Source organism: Capsella rubella, unplaced genomic scaffold (assembly GCF_000375325.1).
Source record: "Capsella rubella cultivar Monte Gargano unplaced genomic scaffold, Caprub1_0 scaffold_3, whole genome shotgun sequence".
Taxonomy (NCBI): Eukaryota; Viridiplantae; Streptophyta; class Magnoliopsida; order Brassicales; family Brassicaceae; genus Capsella; species Capsella rubella.
In genome coordinates, this window is record NW_006238921.1 from 9,314,067 (window position 1) to 9,337,606 (window position 23,540).

The following is a 23,540-nucleotide window of genomic DNA, read 5'->3' on the forward strand; positions in this document are numbered from 1 at the left end:
ATTTTGGTTACCAATGTAATTAAGAAAATAATCATGGATCAAAGGATCCAAACTTTGGTTAATGGAGACGCAAGTGATTTATTATGTGTAGAAAATAATGATATTAGGTTTGATGAAAGTCAAGTTAAACCTTGGTAAAATTAAAAATATATTTTCGAAAAACGTAAGTATCATCATATATGTAACACAAAAGTGAAACTAAATTCTGATCTATATTTTCGTTTACATGGATGCAAATGGATTACTTTGAAATTTGAGGAGTAGCATTTGTTTGCTGGAAAGCAATTTACTTCAAATACTGCTCGCTTAATACAGTTTCATCATCTGTAATTTTATGTAGTGCATATTGGATATTTAGTTTGTAATAATTTTTAATAATTTGTAAATGTTTAACCGATTGTATATTAAGCTTCATAATTTATTTTTATTGTATTATAACATTTTTATATTCATTTTTACTTTCTTTCTATATTAAATGTATGGTCTTGTATTATAACATTTAGAATGAGTTTTTTTATAGCGTTTATGGTTTTCCTATGTTAATATATATGGAATTTATAATAAGTAAAATAGTTGTTATGTAAAAATATGGGTATATATTTATTTTAATTCTAGAATATTCTAAATCACTATAGATTTCTTTTATCTTTGATTAAATATCACTATATATAGACTTTTTATGGTACTATTTTGTCTTGCTTAATTCTGTTGTGAATGTTATTTCACAAATGCTTTTATGTGCTGGTTTCACTATCATTGAAGAATGAAGATCAAGAAACCCAATATTGTATGGAGAAGGTCATCTTTTGAAAGCGATGAAACTTTTATTTTGTACATTGACTAGATAACAACAACAACAGGTCTACTACAACATGATCGATTAAATGTAAAATGACTAATACATTTTTATTTTGTGCATTGACGACTAGATTCGTACGATGAAAGTAAACCTTTCAAGTCACGCTTTGGCTACTACACCAAATCTCTCTGTTAAGTTTACTCATCATCCTTGTCAATAAACAAAACAGAAATAAAGTGAAGGTTAACTTGTTATCAATTATTTTGGCGTGTGATTATTGTATTATTAAAAGAACCAAACTACTAAAATGTGTAAGACGATGAAAGAAAATGACACTTTTCATGCATGGGTATCTAGTAATCTCTATGCTATTTTTAGTAAGTTCTTAACGTGTGGAGTTGAAATTCTACTTTTTCGTTGTTTTTAGATGTAAAGCCATGATATGAGTTATACGCGTTTGACTCATCAAGTGATCATCACCCACACTCACAAGTTACAACGTTGGTAACAAACAATGACGATGACTTTGACAAAGACTCTGAGAATGTACCGATCAATGGGACTAAAGTTTTCGATTTATGGGTTCTGGATGAAAGTACACACGAATGGGAGAGAATCAGCATCGAGATTCTTCATTGGGAAGAAACTGTTGGAGACAAGCAGTTTTATTTCAAAGGAACCATTGGCGAAACAGAACTTGTTTTTGCACAAAACTCTTACGGTGCCGACCGCAATGATGACTTTGTGTTGTATTACGGTACTGGCTCAACAACATTCAGAAAGTTTATGATTCCAGGAGTGGTTCGTAAGAACCAAACTGTTCGAACCTACTTGGATCATATTGATAGCCTTTACCTTATGTGAAGATACAAGAACTGGTCCGCTCATTGTCAGAGACTCGTTGGTTGTTCTGCCTCTCAAGTCTTTACGTATGCTAAATAATAATGGTGTACATGTCTTCTCTCAAGTAATAGTAATATTATTGGGATTGTTCGTTTTCATTTCTAGTGTGGTTAATCATTTACGTATGCTAAAATAATAATGGTGTTTCTCTAGTGATGTTACTAGTGGTCTTATTTGGGATTGTTGATATACTTTTTATTTATGCTAAATAATAATATTCGTTCAGTTCAGATATTTAATACTATGTTTCTAATTAATAATTCTATTGTCGTGTTTTTAATGATACAATAATCAAAATATTGACAACAAGTAAAAAAAAAAAGAAGAAGAAATTTAAAGGTTTTCTTCGCTTTAATTCTGTTTTGTTCATTAAGAAGGATGATGAGTAGACTAACAAGAGAGATTTGGTGTAGTAGCCAAAGCGTGACTTAAATTAAAGTTTTCTTTCATCGTATAAATCTAGTCGTCAATGCACAAAATAAAAATGTAGTAGTCATTTTACATTTAATCATCGCTCATGTTGTTGTTATAATTAATCCATGGATATCAAATAGCGGCTTTGCTTCAAAAAGTTTTTATTCTAACCAACGATTTATATTTATTTAGTTAATTAAGAAAATAATCATGTATCAAAGGATGCAAACTTTGGTTAATGGAGACGTAAAAGTAGATGAAGTCAAGTTCAACCTACGTAAAATTTAAAATAACATTTACGAAAAACGTAAGTTGTTGTTGTACTTGGTAATTATTACTATTTAATAATATATACTATTAAAAGAGAAGTATTTTGTATAAGTCAATCATAGTTTATACAATCAAAAAAGTAAAACAAAACCAATCTATTTTAAAAAAACTACATAACCAAAATAATAGAAACAATTTTTGCTAAATTATAGCAAACAATTTTAGATAGAAACAATTTTAGAAAACTCATAAAATTAAATGAACCTTCATCCACGAAATTTTGGGTTTAATAAATAATATAATCACTCATAAAAATACATTCCTAATATATAGCAAACAATTTATTCATTAGTTTTGATTCATCAAATCACGATTAATTTTGTTTCCTAAACCCAAAAATCATACCTAACAATTTCGAAATTCAAAACTATAATAAACATTAATAACTAAATTTAAACAATTTATTCATTACTTCGAATCCCTAAGTTCCATTTGTATTAATATAAATAAGAGAAGAATTCATCGATGGTGTATAATCCTCCCAAAAGATTATTAGCGATAAACACAAAAAGTCACTATAAAATTTGAAATTTATCAAAAACATATGTGTATACTTATATTTATAGACACAAACTATCTTTATATGTGTCTCCATTTTTTCTTTTCATTTCCTGCAAGTATGACTTCGGTTACATTTCTTTCAATACCATCTTCAAGACTTTGTCATTATAAAATTTGGTTTTCCAATTCAACAATTTCTATTATACTACTCCAGTTAACAAATGCAATCATTAATCCTTCAATTAAATGAAATAAAAAAATTATAAAAAGCCAAATCACATTACATTATTTAAGAAAACTAAACCAGCAAACTATGCTTTGAAAATACACCCGCACGTACGTGCGGGTCATCATCTAGTAATTAGCTTAATTGGTAAGCATTGTTGTACTTTTTAATATTTAGTAAATGTTGAACCTATTATTTATCTCCAAATTGGATATACTCAAATACTAAAAAAATGTTGAACCGATTACAACTATCTACAATAATTTTCTTGTACTGTCTTTCTAATTTTGTGAGTGTCACATACTCACAAATGCTTTTATTGTGTTGGTTTGTAAACTGTGAATGTCACAGTTTAGATGGACGATATTGTGAATGTCACAATAAAAGATAATTGAAATTTTTGTGAATGTCACAATAAAAGCATTTGTGAATGTCACAGTCTTCATAAGTTAGATGGACGATATTGTGACAAGGTAAGAGCACCACACTAATGGTATTTAGGAAAGATAATTGAAATTTTTTTTGAACCGTGAGTGGTTCAAATCATTTTGACACCATTAAACTTTTGTTATCTGACCAAATTATATAAATTACTAACCTTTATTTGTTAAGAAAATTCAATAGCATATCCTAATGGATGAAGATGCTAGACCATCTGAAATGGTTAAAACATTTCATGGGGTTTCACTCAAGTGTTGAAACTTAACACTTAAAATATCAACACTCCAAATCACACAGTTTGGGCCGAGAAAGCCTATAATATGGGCCGGATCATTGTAAAACCAAAGAAACGCAAATACGACGCCGTTTTCGTGATTGATCCATCGTTGTTTCGTCTCCGAAAAAATGAATCTCTCCCCTGAAAAGCGATTAAGGTTACTTTTTTTTCTCAATTTGAAAATAAAAAAACAGCGGAAGTTCCGGTAAAGTTCGATGGCGCTTAATTCTCGCCAATGTTGGATTTTTTTTCCCTCTCTGCAGCCAAAACTGTTTTCACCATCTTCCCTCCTCCCTCGTTTCTTCCGTTTTCTTCGATTCTTCTTCTTTTTTTTTTTTTTTTTTCCTCCTCTCACAGATTCGATTCTCCGACCCTTCCTCCTCAGTTCGAATGTGAAAAAGGTATCTTTCATCTAAATCCTATAGATTCTAATGATCGTGTTTGCCAATTTTGTTTTTCCTTCTTCTCATTTTGGTTTGAAAATTGAGGAAATCAAAGTTTTACCCGATGTTGATTTTTCAAAATTCTGATGAGATTTTTTTTTTTTTTTTTTTTGAAATGATTGAAACTTTTCTTTAATTTTGAATTCGGCTGTTGTTTTTATTATTTCATGATTAATCTTTTTGTTATTTCATTAAATAGTATAAATCTTTACAGGTCGTCGTCCTACACGTGAAGTTTTTTTTTGAGCTGGCTGTTCTATCTTTTAAGCTGGCCATAATTGATTATAGCAGCTTCTATCTTTTTATTACAAAACATAGTAAGTGTTGTCTCTTTTCTTTTGTTTTTTTATTTTATTGCCAATGCCACCACATATGTTTTTTTTTTGCTACTTTTGTCTGATGACTAATTCTGTTGAGTTATTTCTCTCCTTCAATGATGTTTCAGGTGTGAACTGAAGATCTTGATTCTTCACTGTTTTTGGAGTTACATTCTTCACAGCTTCTCTTTTTCTGTTCCTGCGCGTTTGTTAAATCACAAAGCTCTTAGCTTTTGTTTTGTGAGATAGAGACTATGTCAGATAGATGGGCAAGGCAAAACGCGGAACAAGCAGCTGTCTTGGCTGAGAGAAGAAATGTGAATAATAATAAAAACGTTTCACTTCAGACTGGGGAAGAGTTTTCCATGGAGTTTCTCAAGGATCATAACAATACTCCTGTCCACTCTCCTATTGTTTCAGCCAAAACTCATAATGATGGGAATAGATTTGGGGACCTTTACTATCACCAGAATCATCTACCGGGTTATGACAGCGCTGCTCGGTTTCATGAACTGAGGAGGATCGAATCGGAATGTCCTTCTGATGCTTATGATTTTGGACGAGACCCGAGGAGTTCTGTACGGGTTGAGAATGGTGGTTATATGCCGCCTCATTATAGTGCTTACCATAATGTAGGTGGTGAAAATGAAGTTATAGCTAGGAAAGCTTTTGGTGAGATAAACTCCAACCGAGGGGATGTTACTGGGAGGTCTACGCCTCGTGGTTTCATACCAGAGCCTGTTCAGTCCAACAACTATACCGGAAGAGGGGATTTCGATAGATTCGGGAAAGTTAAGTTTCTTTGCAGCTTTGGTGGTAGGATTATGCCAAGATCCACTGATGAAAAACTTAAATACGTAGGAGGAGAGACGCATATTATTTCGATCCGTAAGAACCTTTCATGGGAAGAACTCAAGAAGAAGACCTCGAATATATGCCAACAACCTCATTCTATCAAGTATCAGCTTCCAGGGGATGAGCTTGACTCCCTAATATCAGTATCTTCGGACGAGGATCTTCAGAATATGATCGAGGAGTACAACGGACTAGAAAGGCTCGAGGGTTCACAAAGGCCACGACTGTTCCTGATTCCTATAGGGGAGCCTGAAAAAAAGGTTCAGCAGACCACTCCTGATTGCCAATATAATGCTGATCCTATTCCCAGGAATATTGTTGTTGGTCAGACTTTGGCTGGTGATACACGTTATCATGTAAACAACTTGGATCGCAGTCCAAGTATCTGTAAACAAACACTGGGTCAGATGCTCAGACTGGATACTACTAATATGCACCCGAATCCGCTTTTCAATGGAGTTCAATATAACATGCCTTCCTATCCATCACCTCCTGTTTCTCCGTCACCATTCCAGCAAAGGGATTCAAATGGTGTATACTCACCATTCCCTGGCAACAACTCCAGCTCCGAGAGCAATAATTCCTTCAGTCCAGCTCAACCAGACACGTCTAGCTTCGAGGCGATTGATTCAAAATATCATCAACAGCGACCATTACCTTCAGTAAACTGTCAGTCTAACAAGCATGAAGCAGAGAACCTATATGGGATTCAGTTCCAGAATGGCTTCAGTGAAAAACTTGTGACTCCAAGTCCCAGCCATGTTGATACACTTAACTTTAACCCTGAGAGGTCTGCGAATAATGGAAGGGTCTACAGCGATAAAGTGAGTATGCCCGAGGAATCTAAGGTCTCCTTTTCTGGGTCTACCAATTCAAATGATTCTTGCTTGGGAATCCCACACTCGTACTCAGACTCTACACTAGAGATTAATGGTGGACATTCTAGTTACTTTTCACAAGAGAGACAAAGCCCGTCTTCAACATTGAACTTTACAAGGAAACAAACACAGGAAAACCCAGTGCAGGTGCATAGGAATACTGATCTTGCTGACCGTCGTACACAAAGTGATATACTCGATATGAAGTCCACTGAGGGAGGAGAGACTATGTTTAAGTTTTCCCCACGGCCAGGAGGACCAGGACTATCCGGTGAAAACAAGACATTGCATATAGACATTTCTGCTGCAGGCAATCATTATGATGAGATTTATCTAAATCAGGAAACCAAGAATCAAGGAGGGTACAATGACACGATTTTTCATCTAGGAGGGAAAGTTATGGGGACTAAAGCAACACATAGTGACATGGACCGCAAGAAGTTGCCTACATATGGATACCAAAGCTCAGTGGTTGTTGATCCGTGGAAGCAAATAAAGCAAGATAATGAGCGTTTGATTGCTGGAACCTCATCTGCTAATCTAATTTCCTTAGAGGAAGGCATTGCAGCTAACGCACCAAATGAGGAACCTGAAGCTCGTGCTGCTCGGGAAAGGAACTTGGAAGTTTCAGGGATGTTTTTAAATAAGAGAGCAGGCTCTGATGATAATTTCTTGTTCAGCATTGCCTCTGATTCAGAAAACAGGAAGATTGGTCATGAGACTAGGATCTTAGAACTTGATTTAACACAAAACAATGTGAGTATTTCAATAATCCAGATTCTCCTTTATGTTCAGCCCAATACATAATTATCCTCTTATCACACTCTAACAGTAGAAACTGGCCTGCAGAGAACAGGAAGAGAAGGTGGGTTAGGCCATGTGCGAATCCCAAGCATGGATTTGAATCAGCCAGCGCCAGCCATAGCGAGTGACACTTACGATTTGAAGATACTATCTGTCGAAAGAGAAGATTCACCACAAAGCATTCCACACGCAAAGATGAACAGCGATGATACAGTATTCCTTTCTGAGGTAGTGATTTACTTGTTGCAAGCTTATAATATAAGTTGAGGGAGGGTATTTTTTTCTCATTATTGTCACTTGTCGACAGGAAGCTGAAGCCAATATCGGCGAGAAAGAAAACAGTTATAAAGACACACTCTTTGTTGAAATGGAAGCCAGTGTTTATGGTTTGCAGGTACACTCTGGGTTTGCTACTATCTTCTTCTTTATACAACGCTTCTGCTGCTTCTTCTTTAAAAAAGACTCCATGCAGAAACCGATTCTCTTGTTTAATGAGCTTTAGAAATTGAAAATTTTTCATTGTAAACCTTCAGATAATAAAGAACGCTGATCTTGAAGACCTAACAGAACTGGGATCCGGGACATATGGAACTGTCTACCATGGAACATGGCGGGGGACGGATGTTGCGATAAAGAGAATAAGAAAAAGCTGCTTTGCGGGGAGATCATCTGAACAAGAACGCTTGGTTAGTCTTCAAATCTTATGTTTCTTTTATATCTTTCTTGCATTTTTTAAGTTCTGGAGTCTGGACATACATAACTATGCTTGTCCAGCTAACTGATATCGGAGTAGAGATAAATCCCGAGTGCTTTCCTTGTATGTGGTGTCATGTTCTTGGTCATATGCATATACCATGGATTCTGGCTTTGGCTAGATGTGTCTTTCCCTTTGCATCCCTTCTTCAATACGACGCTTACATTCTTTTGCTTTATCAGACTAAAGATTTCTGGAGGGAAGCACAGATACTCTCAAATCTTCATCACCCAAATGTAGTTGCATTCTATGGTATAGTCCCTGATGGAACTGGGGGAACTTTGGCAACTGTTACGGAGTTTATGGTGAATGGGTCACTCAGGCATGCTCTTCTCAAAAAGGACAGGTAACTTTATTCATTGCTGCAATTCTCTTTGCGTTCTGAATCTGAAAGAGACTTAATCAGCAAGAACGCCAACGCAGATTGCTTGATTGTCGAAAAAAGATAATAATTGCGATGGATGCTGCTTTTGGCATGGAGTATTTGCACTCAAAGAACATTGTTCACTTTGATCTCAAATGCGAAAACTTACTAGTCAATCTAAGAGATCCACAACGCCCTATATGCAAGGTAACATTATTGATGAGAATACCATTCCCATGGTTGCTCCAAGATGGCAAAAATCCAATACTCAAACATGAAATCCTGATTTCTGCAGGTTGGAGATCTTGGCTTATCTAGAATCAAACGTAACACTTTGGTATCTGGGGGAGTGAGAGGAACACTTCCATGGATGGCTCCAGAACTCTTGAACGGAAGCAGCACCCGGGTTTCTGAGAAAGTAGACTAATTAAACCACTCTCCCATTAGTTTTCTTTCAACAACTTGATTTTATCTTCCATTAGAATACACAACCCATAATCTTTACGCTCTGAACAGGTCGATGTTTTTTCATATGGGATCTCGCTGTGGGAGATTCTAACTGGAGAGGAACCCTATGCAGATATGCACTGTGGAGCAATCATTGGTAAGTCCAAAACTATCTTTCTTTCCGTTTCACTTACCTCAAAACAGCAGTCACTCTATGCTTATCTATTCCTACTTTTTACCACTAAGGCGGGATCGTGAAGAACACACTTCGACCTCCCATACCAAAAAGCTGTTCTCCGGATTGGAAAAATCTAATGGAACAATGCTGGTCCGTAGACCCAGATTCCCGTCCTCCATTCACCGAGATAACATGCCGACTCCGGACCATGTCAATGGATCTCGCCACAAAAAGCAAAAGAAGAGAAAGCAAAACCTGACTTCAAACATCAGAAATCTACAAACAACGGGTCAGTCGATGGACACTTTCACATACAGTTTCTATCGAAAAACCCGCATATTCATTATTCTCATTCTTCAACTGTGTACAAAAAAACCATATATGTAAATCTCAAAACTCCAATGTAAATATTACAGCCAACATAACAAAGGATGAGAAACAGATTTTGCATTGTAATGTAGTTTCTCTACACATCCTTGTACAAAAGCTGATACTTTGGTATCCTCTCTGGTGGTACTGGACATTGAACAATCATCTTCCCCTTCATCGCTCCTCTGTATATTTCCTATACATAAAACAAAAACAGAGGATGTGAATTGATAAACAAAGTCTGTAAATCTTCTTAATACATTGATGAATGAATTGGTTCTTTACCTCAACAACATCAATAAAGTCTTGCTTTATGTGAAACGCACCAACCCATTTCGTATGATCCGCAGTTCTACCAAAAACCAAAATTAAACTTTAAACCAATCCAAACCACATCTAAACCGGTCTTAATCTACTTACCCAGAATCCAATTTCATATGATGAGCATTGAAGAAGAAGATCGTCGAAGGGAACAAAGTGATGTCAAAGTACTTCACGTACACTTGAACATCCTCTGAATCAACATCAACCAAAGCTATTTTAGCGAATTTCGAAACATCTGTCGCCGATTTCGCAAGCTGAAGAACAAAAAATTCAAAAAATTAGGGGTTTAGCTAAATCGAAATTGATTGGGAGAGAAGAGTGAGGTTAATACAATATCATCGTGGTGAAGACAGACGGCGTCGGTACAACGACCGAATCGTAGGACAAGAACTTCATCAATGGTGTCTCTGATGATCCGATCGATCTCTTCCTTCTTCGTTAACGTCTTCAGAAGATAACTACTCATCTCTGTCTCTCTCTCGCGGAACAGACGCAAATTGTACGACGTCGTTTCGTAAATTAGACAGCATACAGTTATGTTTTGCAGAAATACCCTCCAAGTCTCAGTGTTTTGCAAGTTTACCTTTTTAACTTACAGAAAGTGCTGATTAAGTCTAAAAAATTAAATTTAACCCGTAGTAATAACTCACTATCACCATTTTCAGAAATTTAAAATCGTGTTAAATAATCGAATCAAAACATTTATAATAAGAGTCTAGATATATTTTAAAACTTTAAAACACTAATATATATGGTCTTAGAAAACTTTTTCAAAAGTATATTATATTACTAATTTAGTTTCGAATATGTGAGTTTAACGTATTTGTTTTTTATCCGATAAAAAACTTGAAAAAATGCATGATATTTTTTAGATAGCATATGAGTTTATTTTGTTTCTTAGAGAAAAAGTATCCCAAAATATAATTTTCTCGAATTAACGTTTACAAAAATCACAACTCAAGTCTAGTAAACTTAAATTTAACTTGTAATATCTTTCATTACCATTTTCACAATTTCAAAATGATGACAAATAATATAGTTCTAACCAAATTTTTGCGATAAAATTCTAAATCTATATGAAAAACTGAAAAAAAAATCCAGTATATATCTTAAAAAACATATTCAAAAATATATATGAAGGGTTGTAGCACTGATTTAATTTCGATTTTGTGGGTTTAACATGTATTTGTTTTAACTAGAGGTTAAATTTGCAAAATTACTTCACTTGGACGGTTCATTTTGAAAAAAAAAAACAAAAAAACAAAGACAGTTTCTAGAATTTAAATAAGGTAGGAAAATAAATAATGTTTTAGAAATATAAATACGCAAGTGCGATGTTATTGTGATAAACCATAATAATAATAAATAAGTGAGAAAATCATCGATTCTCCTTTGTTTCGCCTAACCCAGTTTCCTAATAAATCTCAGCATCGTTCACCAATCCCAATCTCTCCATTAGAGAGAGAGATCGATTCAAAAGCTTGATCAACCCAAGTCGAATCCTTGGGAGACGAGAACATACTCCTAATAAAATTTCCAATTTGTAATTTTCCTCGTCTTATGTTTAATTTCTTACCCGATTTTATTTGATCTTGTTTTGATGGATCGATTGATTAATTTTGTGTTAACCTTTTTTTCTGAAAATTTTGATTGATATGGGTATGAGGATTGTTATATTTGCCGTCGTTGAAAAATTGTGGATTTTGAAGATTTGGGTGTTTTTGATTTGGGTTTAGGGTTGTTAATTTATAGAAAAGAATCTGAATTTTTCTGATTAGATTCCAGATGTTTACTTATGATTGTTGTTGTTGTTGAACTTTGGGAAATTAAAGTTGAAAGTTTGTTATTGAAAAGCCAAAAACTGTCTTAATCTATGGTTTTTGTATTGAACTGATGATGTAGATTTGTATAAAATCTCGGGTTTGGGTTTTGTAGTTTTAACATTTCTCTGGCGTTTCATGTTTATATGACTTCTATAATGATGATGCACACTAGGGTTGCATGATGATGACTATACCTGGAACTGTGGTTTATATGAAGCAGTAATGGTATGCATTAGTTTTCTTGAATTTTGATGGCTACTTCTCTTTTTTTGTTGGAATTGTTGTGCAGGTTTAAGGACATTTGGGTTGCCCTGAATAGTGGTTTTAGTTGTTTATGCTGAATTTGGTGTCATTCAGATTCCTGAAGGATCTTCTGTTTGATACTGTTTGCTTCATTTGATCTGCATCTTAAAGTTTAAAGTTCAGCGCTCAATTAGTAAGAAAGTAGATTTTTCCAACAGGCTGCTGATAGGATTGCTCCCCTGCGGTAAGCTTCATTTTTGTGCTAGTTTCATGACCATGACTCAGTATAAGATATCTATAGCTTCTGTTTTTGGTGATGTGACATGAGAGTTATATGTGGTGTACATACGGTTTTGACCTTCATTTGTTCTTGATTTGTTTTCTCGGTTTCACGGTTGATTTGAGAAAAACAATGGTTTTTGCCTTGATATATTTCCTTTTTGAGAAAAAAATAGTATTTTTTGAAACTCGATAAGCGTTTCTAACTCTCTCGATGCTTGAGTAGCTTACACAGTGCTTACAAGATGGCTGGTGTAAAGCGAAAATTAAGTACCGAGTCAGATGTTCATGCTCTTCACAAAGAACTGGATGAGGTTTCATGTCCTGTTTGCATGGATCACCCACATAATGCTGTTCTACTGCTGTGCAGCTCTCATGACAAAGGTTGCAGGTCCTACATCTGTGATACCAGTTACCGACATTCCAATTGCCTCGACAGGTTTAAGAAACTGCATTCTGAATCCCCAAATGACCCTACTCCCGAGGCCAACTTGGCTTCAAGGGAAACTAATAATGAATCTCAAAACGAGCATGGTACAACCAGTCGAAGCAATTTTCACAGTGGCTCTGGTAACCGAGGCTCTGTTGGGGATTATGAATCGCTAAGGAGGAGGAGAAGAGTGGAGGACGAAGAACAGTCAGAAGATTTCACAAATTTGAAATGTCCACTCTGCCGGGGTACTGTTTTAGGATGGAAGGTTGTAGAAGAAGTAAGAACATATCTTGATCTTAAGAACCGAAGTTGCTCCCGAGAATCCTGCTCATTTACTGGCAACTACCAGGATCTGCGCCGCCATGCCAGAAGGACACACCCAACAACTCGTCCTTCAGACACTGATCCATCAAGAGAGAGAGCTTGGAGGCGGCTTGAGAACCAGAGGGAGTATGGAGATATAGTCAGTGCAATCCGTTCTGCCATGCCTGGTGCTGTTGTAGTAGGAGATTATGTTATAGAAAACGGAGATAGGTTCCCAGGTGAGAGGGAAGCAGGAAATGGTGGGAGCGACTTGTGGACCACATTAGTATTGTTTCAAATGATTGGGTCTCTTGACAGTGGAGGTCCTAGTGGTAGTGGCAGTGGTAGCGGATCAAGGTCTCACAGGTCAAGGGCATGGAGGAATCATCGCCGTTCTTCAGATAGACGATACCTTTGGGGGGAAAATCTATTGGGTCTACAAGATGAACATAATAACAACGATGATGAAGAGTTGCGTTTGCAGAACGATGCAGGCGATGCTTCTACTCCTGTGCCAAGAAGAAGACGAAGATTTGGACGTCCTAGATCAAGTGGAAATCATCCCCGATAAAAGCCGAATTGGCCGGTAAAATTAAATATAAATCATTGGGTTTTGGTTGTAGAAACCTATTGTGATTACTGAAACTGGTTTTGTCTTTAGGTTCCCATCGATATTCTCTCGGGTCAGAACCAGGCCGATGCAAAGGGAAAGGTTTTGCTGAAAACCCGAGAGCCTTAGGATTGTTTGGTGTTATGTAAATGTCATTATGAGCCTCGTTGTTGTGTCGCTCATTGTATACTAAGTATGGTTTCTATGTAATGTCTTTTGCTTCACATGGAAAAAATGTTTTTTCTTTTTCCTTTTTTCTTTTTGGTTGTGGTTGCAATGAAGTTTGTTCTCTAGGAAATGTGTTCGTAGACATTTTTACGAATGTCAGGTGATATAACCAGCCACAATATACGTGTGTGACATAGCCACGACATAAGTTAGATACCATAATTGTGACATAGGGCCACCAAATCATTGCCTATCGTTGTACTTGAAGCATGTAGAGGGTTGATATGGAACCACGTACACACGTTATTACATGCGGGCATAAACCATAACACGTTCGATCTCGCAGAGTTCGACGAACGGCGTTGGAATTTAAATCGATACCGAAAGGTAGAGTGACACTCCCCACTCAAGATTACTAACTGAAATAAATTGAGTTTTGCTTTCATTTTCAACCCAAGTTCATGTAACACAAACAAGAACCAAAGCTACCCCAAGGTTTTGTCCTATCGATCTTATCAAGGATATGACTTTAATAGGGAATGTCGTCTAAAGGTATATTAAACAATAGTTATGTAAGGTATCAATTATTGTATTGAATTCTTTAGTAATGATTTGTTACTAAAAAATGTTCCATGTGACTCTTTGCATGTTCTTCTATACCCTTCACAATGTTTATATATGAATAAGTCTTTGATTAAGCAGACAACATCCGGTATTTTTGTGAAGAAATTTGGTCAACCCTAAACATGACTATCTTGTACTCCATTGAAAGAACTAGGAAATTAAAATTGGGTGAGTAGCACATTTTGAACATTTTCTAGTTCGGCTCATGTTTCTCATATACTAGTGTTACTTTCTTTTAACTTCGGATCCTAATAACGCGAAAGATGGCTCTCCGCGTGACTTCATACAAATCTAAAGCCTATACGAGCCACGATTAGGTAGTATATTTTAGTCGAAATCCATCCCCAACAAGTACAAAGCAGCTTATATACACATGTACTAATGCTCTAAATCTTCTAGAAATTTCTAATTTTCAAACAAAGTTCAATTTGAGGGACCATGTAAAATTAAATGACTTACACTTACAAGTGTGTGGCTGCGGGTAATGGCAACAAGGCCTTGATACGAAGTAGAGCTAGAACCCACAACTCAAAGAAGCATGTGTATGTATATAAACCCACTTTGGTACAATGCCACGTTCATGAGTTTCCTTATACACCCCAAATTAGATTGAGTCAAACAAATTATTTAAAACACTTATATCTTCTTTAGTTTCCCAAGTCATTTCTTGTCTTCATCTTCTGATCCAAAGTCTCTAATTATATGTGTAAGGAAGAATCTGTTTGACACATTTGGGACAGATCTACGTTTGACCCACCAGAAAATACGTACAGAAGCGAATAATCACACAAGCTCTATACTATATTATATCAAAAAAAGGCATCTCTTCGGCCAGAACATGGAGGTTAGTCATAGTCACATGTGTTCCATATCATTCACATGTGTCCATAACACAAATGACCTTATTTATAAAGAGTTAATTCTTTGTGTGTTTTTGATCAGATCTTTCAATGGCTCTTTAAGTTGGGAAAGGAACCAGGGAGACCAGAGCCCAGTTCAATCACTTGTTCTGATCATGAACCAACTACAACTCTAACAAGTAAGTAACAAACTGTTTCTTGATCCATATAGTTTATAATTAACTTAGTATATATCTTACCTTATTATATAGCTTTCCTACTCTTGCAACCATTTTGTTGTCTGACAGAATCATTTGATAAATGTGATCAAGATTACACAGATCATAGAACAAGAAGATCATCTACAAAAGGGTCTAAACATAGAAACCAAAAGAGTTACAGAGGAATATGGCTATGGTGTAGAAAAGATGTAGCAAAGGCTTGTTTCTATAGCACACTGAATTTAAGAAGAGTTAGTAGCTTTAGAAGGGAACATTTGGTTCGCTCAATGGCAAAGATGAAAGCACAAGGAGGAGGAGAAGAAGGAGTGACATCGACAAGGTTTGATCCGAAAAAGACTATCAAAGTCTTGGAACCGGAGAAACAAGAAACCAACGAAGAGAAGGCGAAAAGCGAACCGAGCAAAGGTAAGGCCACACTTTTAAGAATGAAGGAGCTCATCAAATGGGCAGCAGCAGCTAAATCCGACAAAGCTGCCAAGTTCTTCACCCCTAAGGTTATATTTTTTTCTCTTTCATTGGCTCAAACCTCATTAGATAACTCAGATGGGTTAGTACTTAAAACATATATAAATGTTTCAGATAATGATGGAGTTGAGAAACAGAAAAAAGTTGAAGATGATGAGATCAGAGGTGAATGATGAAGAATCAAGAAAAAGATTGAGTAGTGTATCAACAAATAATATAAGTTTGAGATGGGAGAGTAGTGAGAGTTGCACAACACACTCTTCATCATCTGACCAAATCTCTATAGTTTCTTCACCAGCAATCCTTGTTTCCTTGGGTCATACGCCACTCTACCAATGCAGATCCAAGAAAGGAAACTGGATCACTACTGATTCTGAATGTAAGACTAAGACCACATTATTCAGTTGTATTAACAAAAAGTAGCATGTTTTTAAATGCTTATAGAAATCTATGTTGATTGTATATTATATTTTGTATTTTATTTGTCTAAGTTCTTTTATATATTTTGGATTTTGCAGTTGTGGTGTTAGAGTTATAAAGAGAAAGTTAGGTGTGGTGGATGAAGACGACGACAAAGACAACCTATTGATTCTCATCCCTAGACGAATTTTGCAAGTAAAAAATCTAATGCCATTTGTAATTAATTTATAGCATTGTTTTTCATGGATTTCAATTTTCTTTTGTGTTATTATGTAATTGAATAATTCATAAGATACAACTTACATAAATTATTTTCCTTTTTAGCTCTAAAAATTAATCTGATATACTGGATGGTGCAACCTTACATACTAAACAGTAAACAACATTAGAGAAAAAAACATAATAAATCATTAGTGTTGAAGATTTTTTTTTTTTTTTAATAGTGGATGTTTAGGTAAAATATTCAGTCCTAAAAAAATAATTTGGCTATAGTTTAAAATAGTGGTAGTAGAAAATTAAACATAGTATTATTTGGTTTACGATATTACTGGAAAAAAATAAAATGGTATAGAGTTTGAGCTTTAAAAACAAAGATTATTTCGAGTACAAGAAAAGGTAATAACAATTCTAACAATTCACAAGTATCTAAATAATTATTTAAATTTCTAAAGACGGAAAATCTAAATTCTCAAGAAAATGAATCGAGAAAAAAAAAATATTTGTTTTTTTTAACCTTGATGTTCATCTTAGAACATAACTTAAGTAGATGACGACAACTTTAGTATCTATAATGATGATTCAAACGAATTTCAAAAGTTAACCGTTTTTTTATAACACCCTAGTTTCAGTGGTTGCGGAAAGGTTTAAAAAAAATCATTGACCTATAGAACTACTAAAAGAATTTGCATAAACATTCATGGATATGTTACACTTTTGGATTATACTAAGGTTGTGAGATCATCCTAAAGTATAAACCTCCAAACATGTTAAGTTGCCTCTCTTTCAACCACCACATGTAGTCACTAGTCAGTATAAAATCCTCAACCAACACATATGGTCCCATAGACATTTCCTAATTAAAATTTTTGGTTTTACATTTACACTAACTACGGAATAGAAACTTTCTATGATTTAATTTTCATAAGTTAATATAAATAAATAAAAATATATGATAAATTTTTTATTGGGAGTATATTTGGTAAATTCGTAAAAAAACTTGTGTTTCGGTTTTGGTTTGTGTGATTCAAATATCATAAACTTCTAAAGCTAGCATAATTAAAATACATTGGTTTTTCTTCCTAAATAAATTAATAATTAAATCTTTTTTAAAAACATCTAATTCTCATGTTTATTATAAAATTAGATACAAATATGTATTACATCAAAAATTACATAATTTAAATACACATCATTAGTGATATATTGTTAATCATTAAACTCAACGGTAAAAAGTAATATTTGAAAATTATAATTTTTTAAAAATAAAATCAAAACTTAATTTATTTTTAGAATTATTTAATAGAAACCGTACTTTTCAATTTCATTTCCAAAATTCTCGGTCACACGTTCTCCATCGTCGCACTTTTCACGCTCTCTGTCTTCTTCTTCTTCTTCTTCTTCTTCTTCTTCTTCGTCAACACAGACCTCAAAAAACCAACAAAAATGTCAGACAACAATCCAGAAATCGAATCATCAACCTTCAACTCACTAAACATCGACGTAACCGAATCAATCCTCTCTCATCTCCCAATCCCTTCCTTAGTCCGTTTCACTCTCGTCTCCAAGCTATGGCGTTCAATCATAACCTCTCTTCCTCCATCTCCTTCTCCTTCTCCTTCTTCTTCATCACCATGGCTCTTCCTCTTCGGTATCCACAACACTTGCTCTTTCCATAACCAATCCTTCGCTTTCGATCCTCTCTCCGACGCTTGGCTCCGTCTCCCTTCCTCCTCCTCTTCCTCCGATCATCTCGTCGGATCTAATCGATTCCTCTTCACCACCGCTCCTCGGTTCTCGTTCTCTCCGATTCTCAAACCTAATTGGCGATTCACTTCCCCTGTTCGATTTCCCAGAATTAACCCTCTGTTGAGCGTGTTCACGACTCGTTCTGGCTACTCCAAGTTAATCCTCGTCGGTGGTTCTTCGCGAATCGGTGGATTAGTCGATATCGAGGAGAGATTAGCTGTACAAGTCTACGATCCGGTTCTTGATTCGTGGGAGCTTTGTTCACCACTCCCTGCTGATTTCAGATCTGGTCAGGATCACCAAACTCTAACTTCGGCTTTGTTCAGGAGAAGATTCTATGTTTTCGATAACTATTCGTATTTCATCTCGTCGTTTTGCTTGGATTCTTATACGTGGAGTGATGTTCAAACGCTTAAACCACCTGGACTCTCGTTTGCGTTCTTAAATTCGTGTAATGATATGCTTGTTCTTGGTGGAATGTGTGGTTTCTCGTTTATTCTCTGGAGGATCGAAGAAGGTTCGATGGAGTTTAGCGAAATCGCGGTTATGCCTGAGGATTTGTTGTTTGGATTAGTTGATAATGAAGATGAGGAGGAAGAAGATAGTAACAAGTTTAGGTCTTTGAAATGTGTTGGCTCTGGGAATCTTGTTTATGTGTTTAATGATGATTGTCACAAGAAGTTTCCAGCTTGTGTATGTGAGATTGGTGGTGGTGAGAATGGGAAGTCTAGTTGGAGAAGAGTGCCTCGTTTGCCTTCTCCGGTTAATAAGTTTCATAAAGTTGTTAGTTTCTGCTCAACGGTAGATATTAGCGATGTTTTCCACCCCGAGGAAGCTCAGATTGGTGGTTTGATCCGCATTTGAGTTTGCTTACTTATGCCACTGGTATGTTCATCCACACCTTATCTCTTATTTGATTGAATTACACAAGATTGACAATCATTGTAATGGCTACTTTTTAGTAGAAGATTTCACTGGTATTAGATGAAAATGTCACTTGGATAAACCTTTGTTGTTTTGGTGATAGTGCAATAACAATGAACATTCTGTGTTAGTGTCACTAGGCCTTAGATAGAGAGATTCAGAAACCGAATACATATGAATCTTCGCGCTGCAGGACAGCTATTTAGAATCCAATTCCTATCTTAAAATTTATGATATACTAGCCTATATATAAGTGAGTGTGTGTGGTCACAATCTCTTGAGCCAAAGAAGGCAAACATTGATATATCTTAGTGTTCTTGGTACAGTTTAGGTGTACTAATGACTTCGTACCTCGTAACTTGGTAGCGTATGCTGTAAAGTGGAGATGAAGGGAGAAGAACAATAATGGGGTGTGGTAAAAGATGGTTATCAATTTATCATGGTAATCATTTACCTGTAATTAGGTGTAAACTGGATTCGAACTCTTCGTTCAAAATGTTTATATTTTCTGTGTTTCTACTGTTTTATTTGTTTTAGAATAAGATACTCAGACGATTCCATATACATATATGTATATTCTACTGAATCATTTACATACATAAACATATTTACTGAATTATTAAGTATTGCTGGTTTTTTGGGTATAAGTGTGTGTGTCTTCATAATCTCTTCAACCAAAGCAAGCTAATACGTTCTAGTGAGCTATATCAAGTATTGTTGTTGTCTTTTTGGTATGGAACCAAATGACAACGAGGGTGAACATATATTGAAAATGTTGATAGATATAGTGCTTCTTAACAAGATTGCCATCTGGATGTTGATCGCAATGGTGCCAGAGCTAACACTGGAACCTATCTCGCGAATCCTCCTGAAGATATACGTTACAGTGCTTTGCTTCTTCGTCATCTATTAAAACCGAATTGGGCTTTCATAGGATTTAGGGTTGTAAGAGGTAGAGATGAAAGTTTTGGAAACAAGTTATAAAATAGCCAGCTATACAAATATCAAGAGTTTGATGATAGATATAGAATGCATAGTTGCATAGTGTGACAATTACAAGTCAGGTGTTTGGTGGATGCCTTAAGCCTACACCAAATAACTAGATAGCTTATTGGATTTGAACGAGACTTGGAACATAGCCGAGGAGAAATCCAGTGTGAAAATTTTGTGTAGCTTCTGCTGCACCATGATGCTTCACTTCTATGTATGTATCCTCTCCCAAAATGTGTATGTTGTTGTTAAACGTAGAGTTATACAACAATATGACTTTCTTCTCCCGGTCCGCCAAGAAACTTACCCCAGTATCAAACTCACGAAGATAGGGAGCAGGAGCTGCCGTCGCTATTAGCAACTTCTTCCATGACAATGCTCTAGTACTCTCAATCTTAGTTGCCATCCATACAATATTATCTTTGCCATAAGTAGCTAGCAGACAAAGTTGTTGCTCTTGTCTGGTCACTGATAAAGCCCTCACATCACAAGAACCAATATCTTCGGGAAGAGACAGACATTGGAGCTTCTCACTCGAAAAATCAAAACTTAGTAACAAAGGATGATCCCGTCCTTGAGCTAGCCAATAAGTATTTCCCTTCACATACATGCCACGTCTGATCTTCCGAGGGAGATCCTGTCCTTGAGCTAGCCACGGTCGTATTAACCAGCCAGTATTCCAATCAACATACCTCCACGAATTCGTGGTAAAGTCATAGACGTGGTACTTATAAATATACTGAAAAGTATCACAGTAAGTATTATACATCCACACGATTTTGTAACAAGAGGATTTGTTATCGTAACCAAGAGAAAACATATCTGTCTTTTTGTAGGAGTTTCCGGGTCGGGCTTGAATCCACCTGGTTTCACGTGAACACGGATTCCAAACCACAAGTCTATTGTCTTTGGTGGTGCATAGCAACAAGCCGTCGCAGTGAAAGACGTTACATATATCGACTTCTTCCGAAGAGTTAGAATCTTTTAGGCTAAATTGACTTGTTACCTTTGCAGATGGAGCAACGTTCTTGTGGATTCCATGGAGATCAAAGCTCACTAAATTGACCTTAGAACCAACAACCATGATAAACTGAGACAGTATCTTATCTTTTATCAGCGTGTTCCATCTTTTGGATGCCCATCGTAGTCGTGCCAAAGAAGGCAACTGAACCCTAGAGAGTATCTCCATTACCAGTTCTTCCGGGAGATACATTGTGCTTGAAGCAAGCGACTAGGACTTTCCAATGAAAAAAAAAACAAAGGGTTGAATACTTAAGGAGACGAAAGGTTTTAGGGCCATTAAGATTCATCGGTTCATTGAGTAAAACTTCTATAAAGACTTAAAATTTTAATTGTTATAAACTTAAGAATTAAGATACTAGAAAATATACGTTGAATAAATTTTATCTATATAAAATGAATGTGATAAATTTTATAATTTTTGTATTTTTGAATTTAAAGAAAAAAACTTGTTGAAAATAAATTACAAATTTTATAAATGAATTCACTTATATTAAAAAGATAAAATAAATTTAAAAATTTATCTTTTTATTTTTTAATTGCTGGCTGCGATTAAATTATAAGAGCATGGGTCAAAACGAACTGGTTATTCTTTTAGGGATACAAAACTGGAATGGTCATGAACATGCAATAACATATGTTTTCAATTGTTAAACTAGTCACTAAAAAAATTCAATAACACTTATATCATATGTATGTATATATATGTAATTGGTCCAAAACTTTAATTGATAAACTTCATACCGATCATGCAAAGCTTTACACAAAGATAAAGCACCAAAGGGGGAAAAAAAAAAGTTGTCCATCTTTTCAATTTCTCTCATTCAACCAGTTGGGCAAGATACAAAAGTTTGTGTTTACAAACTTTATCCTTAACATGATTATAAATATTCATGGACGTTTTGTTTCTTACTTGCAGAGTCTTCCTATATAAATGATTGCATATTCAAGTTATTACTTCATAAAAAGAATGGTATATATAAGTTTTATGTTACTTCAAAGCCAACATTATTATATACATAGCTAATTTTATAAAATATATATATATATATATATATCAATAATTTTTTTCTGATGAAGCATCGTTGTCGAGAATAAAGCCAAGACGACTCTATAATCTAGAGAAAAAAAATAATATCAATGCAAAATCTTTTAAATTCATTTTCTTGGTACAAAATTTCATAAAACATCTTACTTTTTTTCTGTTTCACATCACATGCCATCATTGTAAAATAATTGCGAAGAAAAATGTTTTTGTTTTGGTTTGGTTTGGTTGGAGTGTAGTGGAAGCCCTATACGTACGTGACCCCATATATATATATACTAGTGATGGACCCGCACGTACGTGCGGAGTTATTTTTACAAAATTACGATTTTAAGTAGATGCTGTTTTGGTAAAATTTTGTTATATGAGTTTATTTGATAAAATATATATAGACATACAGTTGTAAAATATAGATATTGTATTACATAATAAAATTTTTAAATTACAATTTTAAAAATATTTAAATAAAAATGGTAAGTGATATTACATGTTTATTTTTTAAACTAATCAAAACATTTCTAACTGTTTGCTTAGAGATGTTAAATCGGATTTGGATTTGACTTTAGTTTGAATTGTTTTAAGTGTAGTTTAGAATGGAAAACCCGTCCTGTCCCTTTCCGTCTCGTCCTGACCCGTCCCGTCCCACCCCGCCCCGTCCCGTCCCACCCCGCCCCGTCCCGTCTTCTATATGTCATAAAATTTCTGTCCCATAATCGTTTCTTTTTAAAACATAATCATTTGCCAATGTGTATTATAAGAAACTTGGTAAAACATTTAGACGGGATACCCGTATTCCTCGTTTAAATATTTATTTTTATCAAACTAATACAAATCTAATTATCAATCTAAGTCACATGCTCCCACCATTTTCATTCACAAGGCATTGTCTGTAATCCTAGCATACACAATCCTTGTTCGACTTTTAATTTTATTGATCTTTCAGTTTCATCTTTATTTCTCATTACTTTCTTCAATTCAAAAATTCATGTTTTAGCCTTTTTGTTTTCTAAAGATTTAGGTATTTCTATTTTTTTTAAACATGGATTTATCATAGTTTTGTTATCCAAAGTATACGTTATCTTCTTGTACCTGTCATTTCATGTCTAAATATTTGAAATAAATAGGAAAGTGGAAATTAAATTTAGCAATTTAAATTACATGTCCCCGTATCGTACTCGTAGTTTTATATTTGAAAGTTGAAAGTGAATTTAACTTTATGACCGTGACTCATAACAATTATATCTAATCATGTTTTGTTTTTTTTATGAGAAATAATTCAGATAATGTTTGTTTCGAATTAAATTCTCCTGTCTCGTATCCATTCCTATAAGTTTATATATTTTTTAATAAATAACACCATTTACATGTAACCAAATATAATTTTAATATATGTGAAATTTCATATAATCGTCCAAAAGTAGAGATTTATACGTCCCAAAGTTGAATTTTGTTCAATATTTTGAGATTTTAAGAATTAAATATAACTACCAATTTTTTTTTTTCAACCGGTTATCCAAAACTTA

At 34.9% G+C, this 23,540-nt stretch overlaps 7 protein-coding genes across 11 annotated transcripts; 5 read left to right on the forward strand and 2 right to left on the reverse strand.

Annotated features, from left to right (window-relative positions):
* The first annotated feature begins 1,128 nt into the window (after positions 1-1,128).
* On the forward strand, positions 1,129-1,663 carry LOC17893768 (putative F-box protein At1g70970). Its single transcript, XM_023785614.1, has 2 exons — positions 1,129-1,148; positions 1,270-1,663. Exons 1-2 carry the CDS (start codon positions 1,129-1,131, stop codon positions 1,661-1,663), a joined length of 414 nt encoding a protein of 137 aa, XP_023641382.1.
* A 2,426-nt stretch (positions 1,664-4,089) lies between these two features.
* LOC17891846 (probable serine/threonine-protein kinase DDB_G0267686) lies at positions 4,090-9,387 on the forward strand. Its single transcript, XM_006296528.2, has 11 exons — positions 4,090-4,292; positions 4,549-4,651; positions 4,780-7,140; positions 7,234-7,416; positions 7,496-7,582; positions 7,722-7,874; positions 8,125-8,288; positions 8,366-8,513; positions 8,602-8,724; positions 8,823-8,910; positions 9,000-9,387. The coding sequence occupies exons 3-11, from the start codon at positions 4,906-4,908 to the stop codon at positions 9,188-9,190; spliced, it is 3,372 nt and encodes a 1,123-aa protein (XP_006296590.1). The 5' UTR covers positions 4,090-4,292; positions 4,549-4,651; positions 4,780-4,905; the 3' UTR covers positions 9,191-9,387.
* LOC17891023 (thioredoxin-like protein 4B) lies at positions 9,188-10,124 on the reverse strand. Its single transcript, XM_006298674.2, has 4 exons — positions 9,956-10,124; positions 9,721-9,878; positions 9,586-9,652; positions 9,188-9,496 (listed from the first exon to the last, which is right to left on the reverse strand). Exons 1-4 carry the CDS (start codon positions 10,088-10,090, stop codon positions 9,398-9,400), a joined length of 459 nt encoding a protein of 152 aa, XP_006298736.1. The 5' UTR covers positions 10,091-10,124; the 3' UTR covers positions 9,188-9,397.
* Positions 10,125-10,991: 867 nt separating this feature from the next.
* On the forward strand, positions 10,992-13,572 carry LOC17891896. 3 transcript variants are annotated; one of them, XM_023785993.1, is made up of 3 exons: positions 10,992-11,167; positions 11,737-11,934; positions 12,196-13,572. In XM_023785993.1, exon 3 carries the CDS (start codon positions 12,215-12,217, stop codon positions 13,274-13,276), a length of 1,062 nt encoding a protein of 353 aa, XP_023641761.1. In that variant the 5' UTR covers positions 10,992-11,167; positions 11,737-11,934; positions 12,196-12,214; the 3' UTR covers positions 13,277-13,572. The 3 variants fall into 3 exon arrangements, with proteins under 3 accessions (XP_023641761.1, XP_023641760.1, XP_006298027.1); XM_006297965.2 differs by having other exon boundaries at positions 10,993-11,167; positions 11,737-13,291; positions 13,367-13,572; XM_023785992.1 differs by having other exon boundaries at positions 11,737-13,572.
* A 1,304-nt stretch (positions 13,573-14,876) lies between these two features.
* LOC17892198 lies at positions 14,877-16,308 on the forward strand. Its single transcript, XM_006299639.2, has 5 exons — positions 14,877-14,951; positions 15,050-15,146; positions 15,279-15,682; positions 15,768-16,032; positions 16,172-16,308. The coding sequence occupies exons 1-5, from the start codon at positions 14,946-14,948 to the stop codon at positions 16,189-16,191; spliced, it is 792 nt and encodes a 263-aa protein (XP_006299701.2). The 5' UTR covers positions 14,877-14,945; the 3' UTR covers positions 16,192-16,308.
* A 1,311-nt stretch (positions 16,309-17,619) lies between these two features.
* Positions 17,620-19,578, forward strand: LOC17892805 (F-box/kelch-repeat protein At3g24760). Of its 3 annotated transcripts, none has more exons than XM_006297633.2 (2): positions 17,620-18,923; positions 19,289-19,578. In XM_006297633.2, the coding sequence occupies exon 1, from the start codon at positions 17,736-17,738 to the stop codon at positions 18,900-18,902; it is 1,167 nt and encodes a 388-aa protein (XP_006297695.2). In that variant the 5' UTR covers positions 17,620-17,735; the 3' UTR covers positions 18,903-18,923; positions 19,289-19,578. The 3 variants fall into 3 exon arrangements, with proteins under 3 accessions (XP_006297695.2, XP_023641684.1, XP_023641685.1); XM_023785916.1 differs by having other exon boundaries at positions 19,294-19,578; XM_023785917.1 differs by having other exon boundaries at positions 19,329-19,578.
* Positions 19,579-20,070: 492 nt separating this feature from the next.
* LOC17891546 (putative F-box protein At3g21130) lies at positions 20,071-21,212 on the reverse strand. The gene has a single exon (XM_006299764.2). The coding sequence runs from the start codon at positions 21,163-21,165 to the stop codon at positions 20,071-20,073; it is 1,095 nt and encodes a 364-aa protein (XP_006299826.1). The 5' UTR covers positions 21,166-21,212.
* Positions 21,213-23,540: the final 2,328 nt, after the last annotated feature.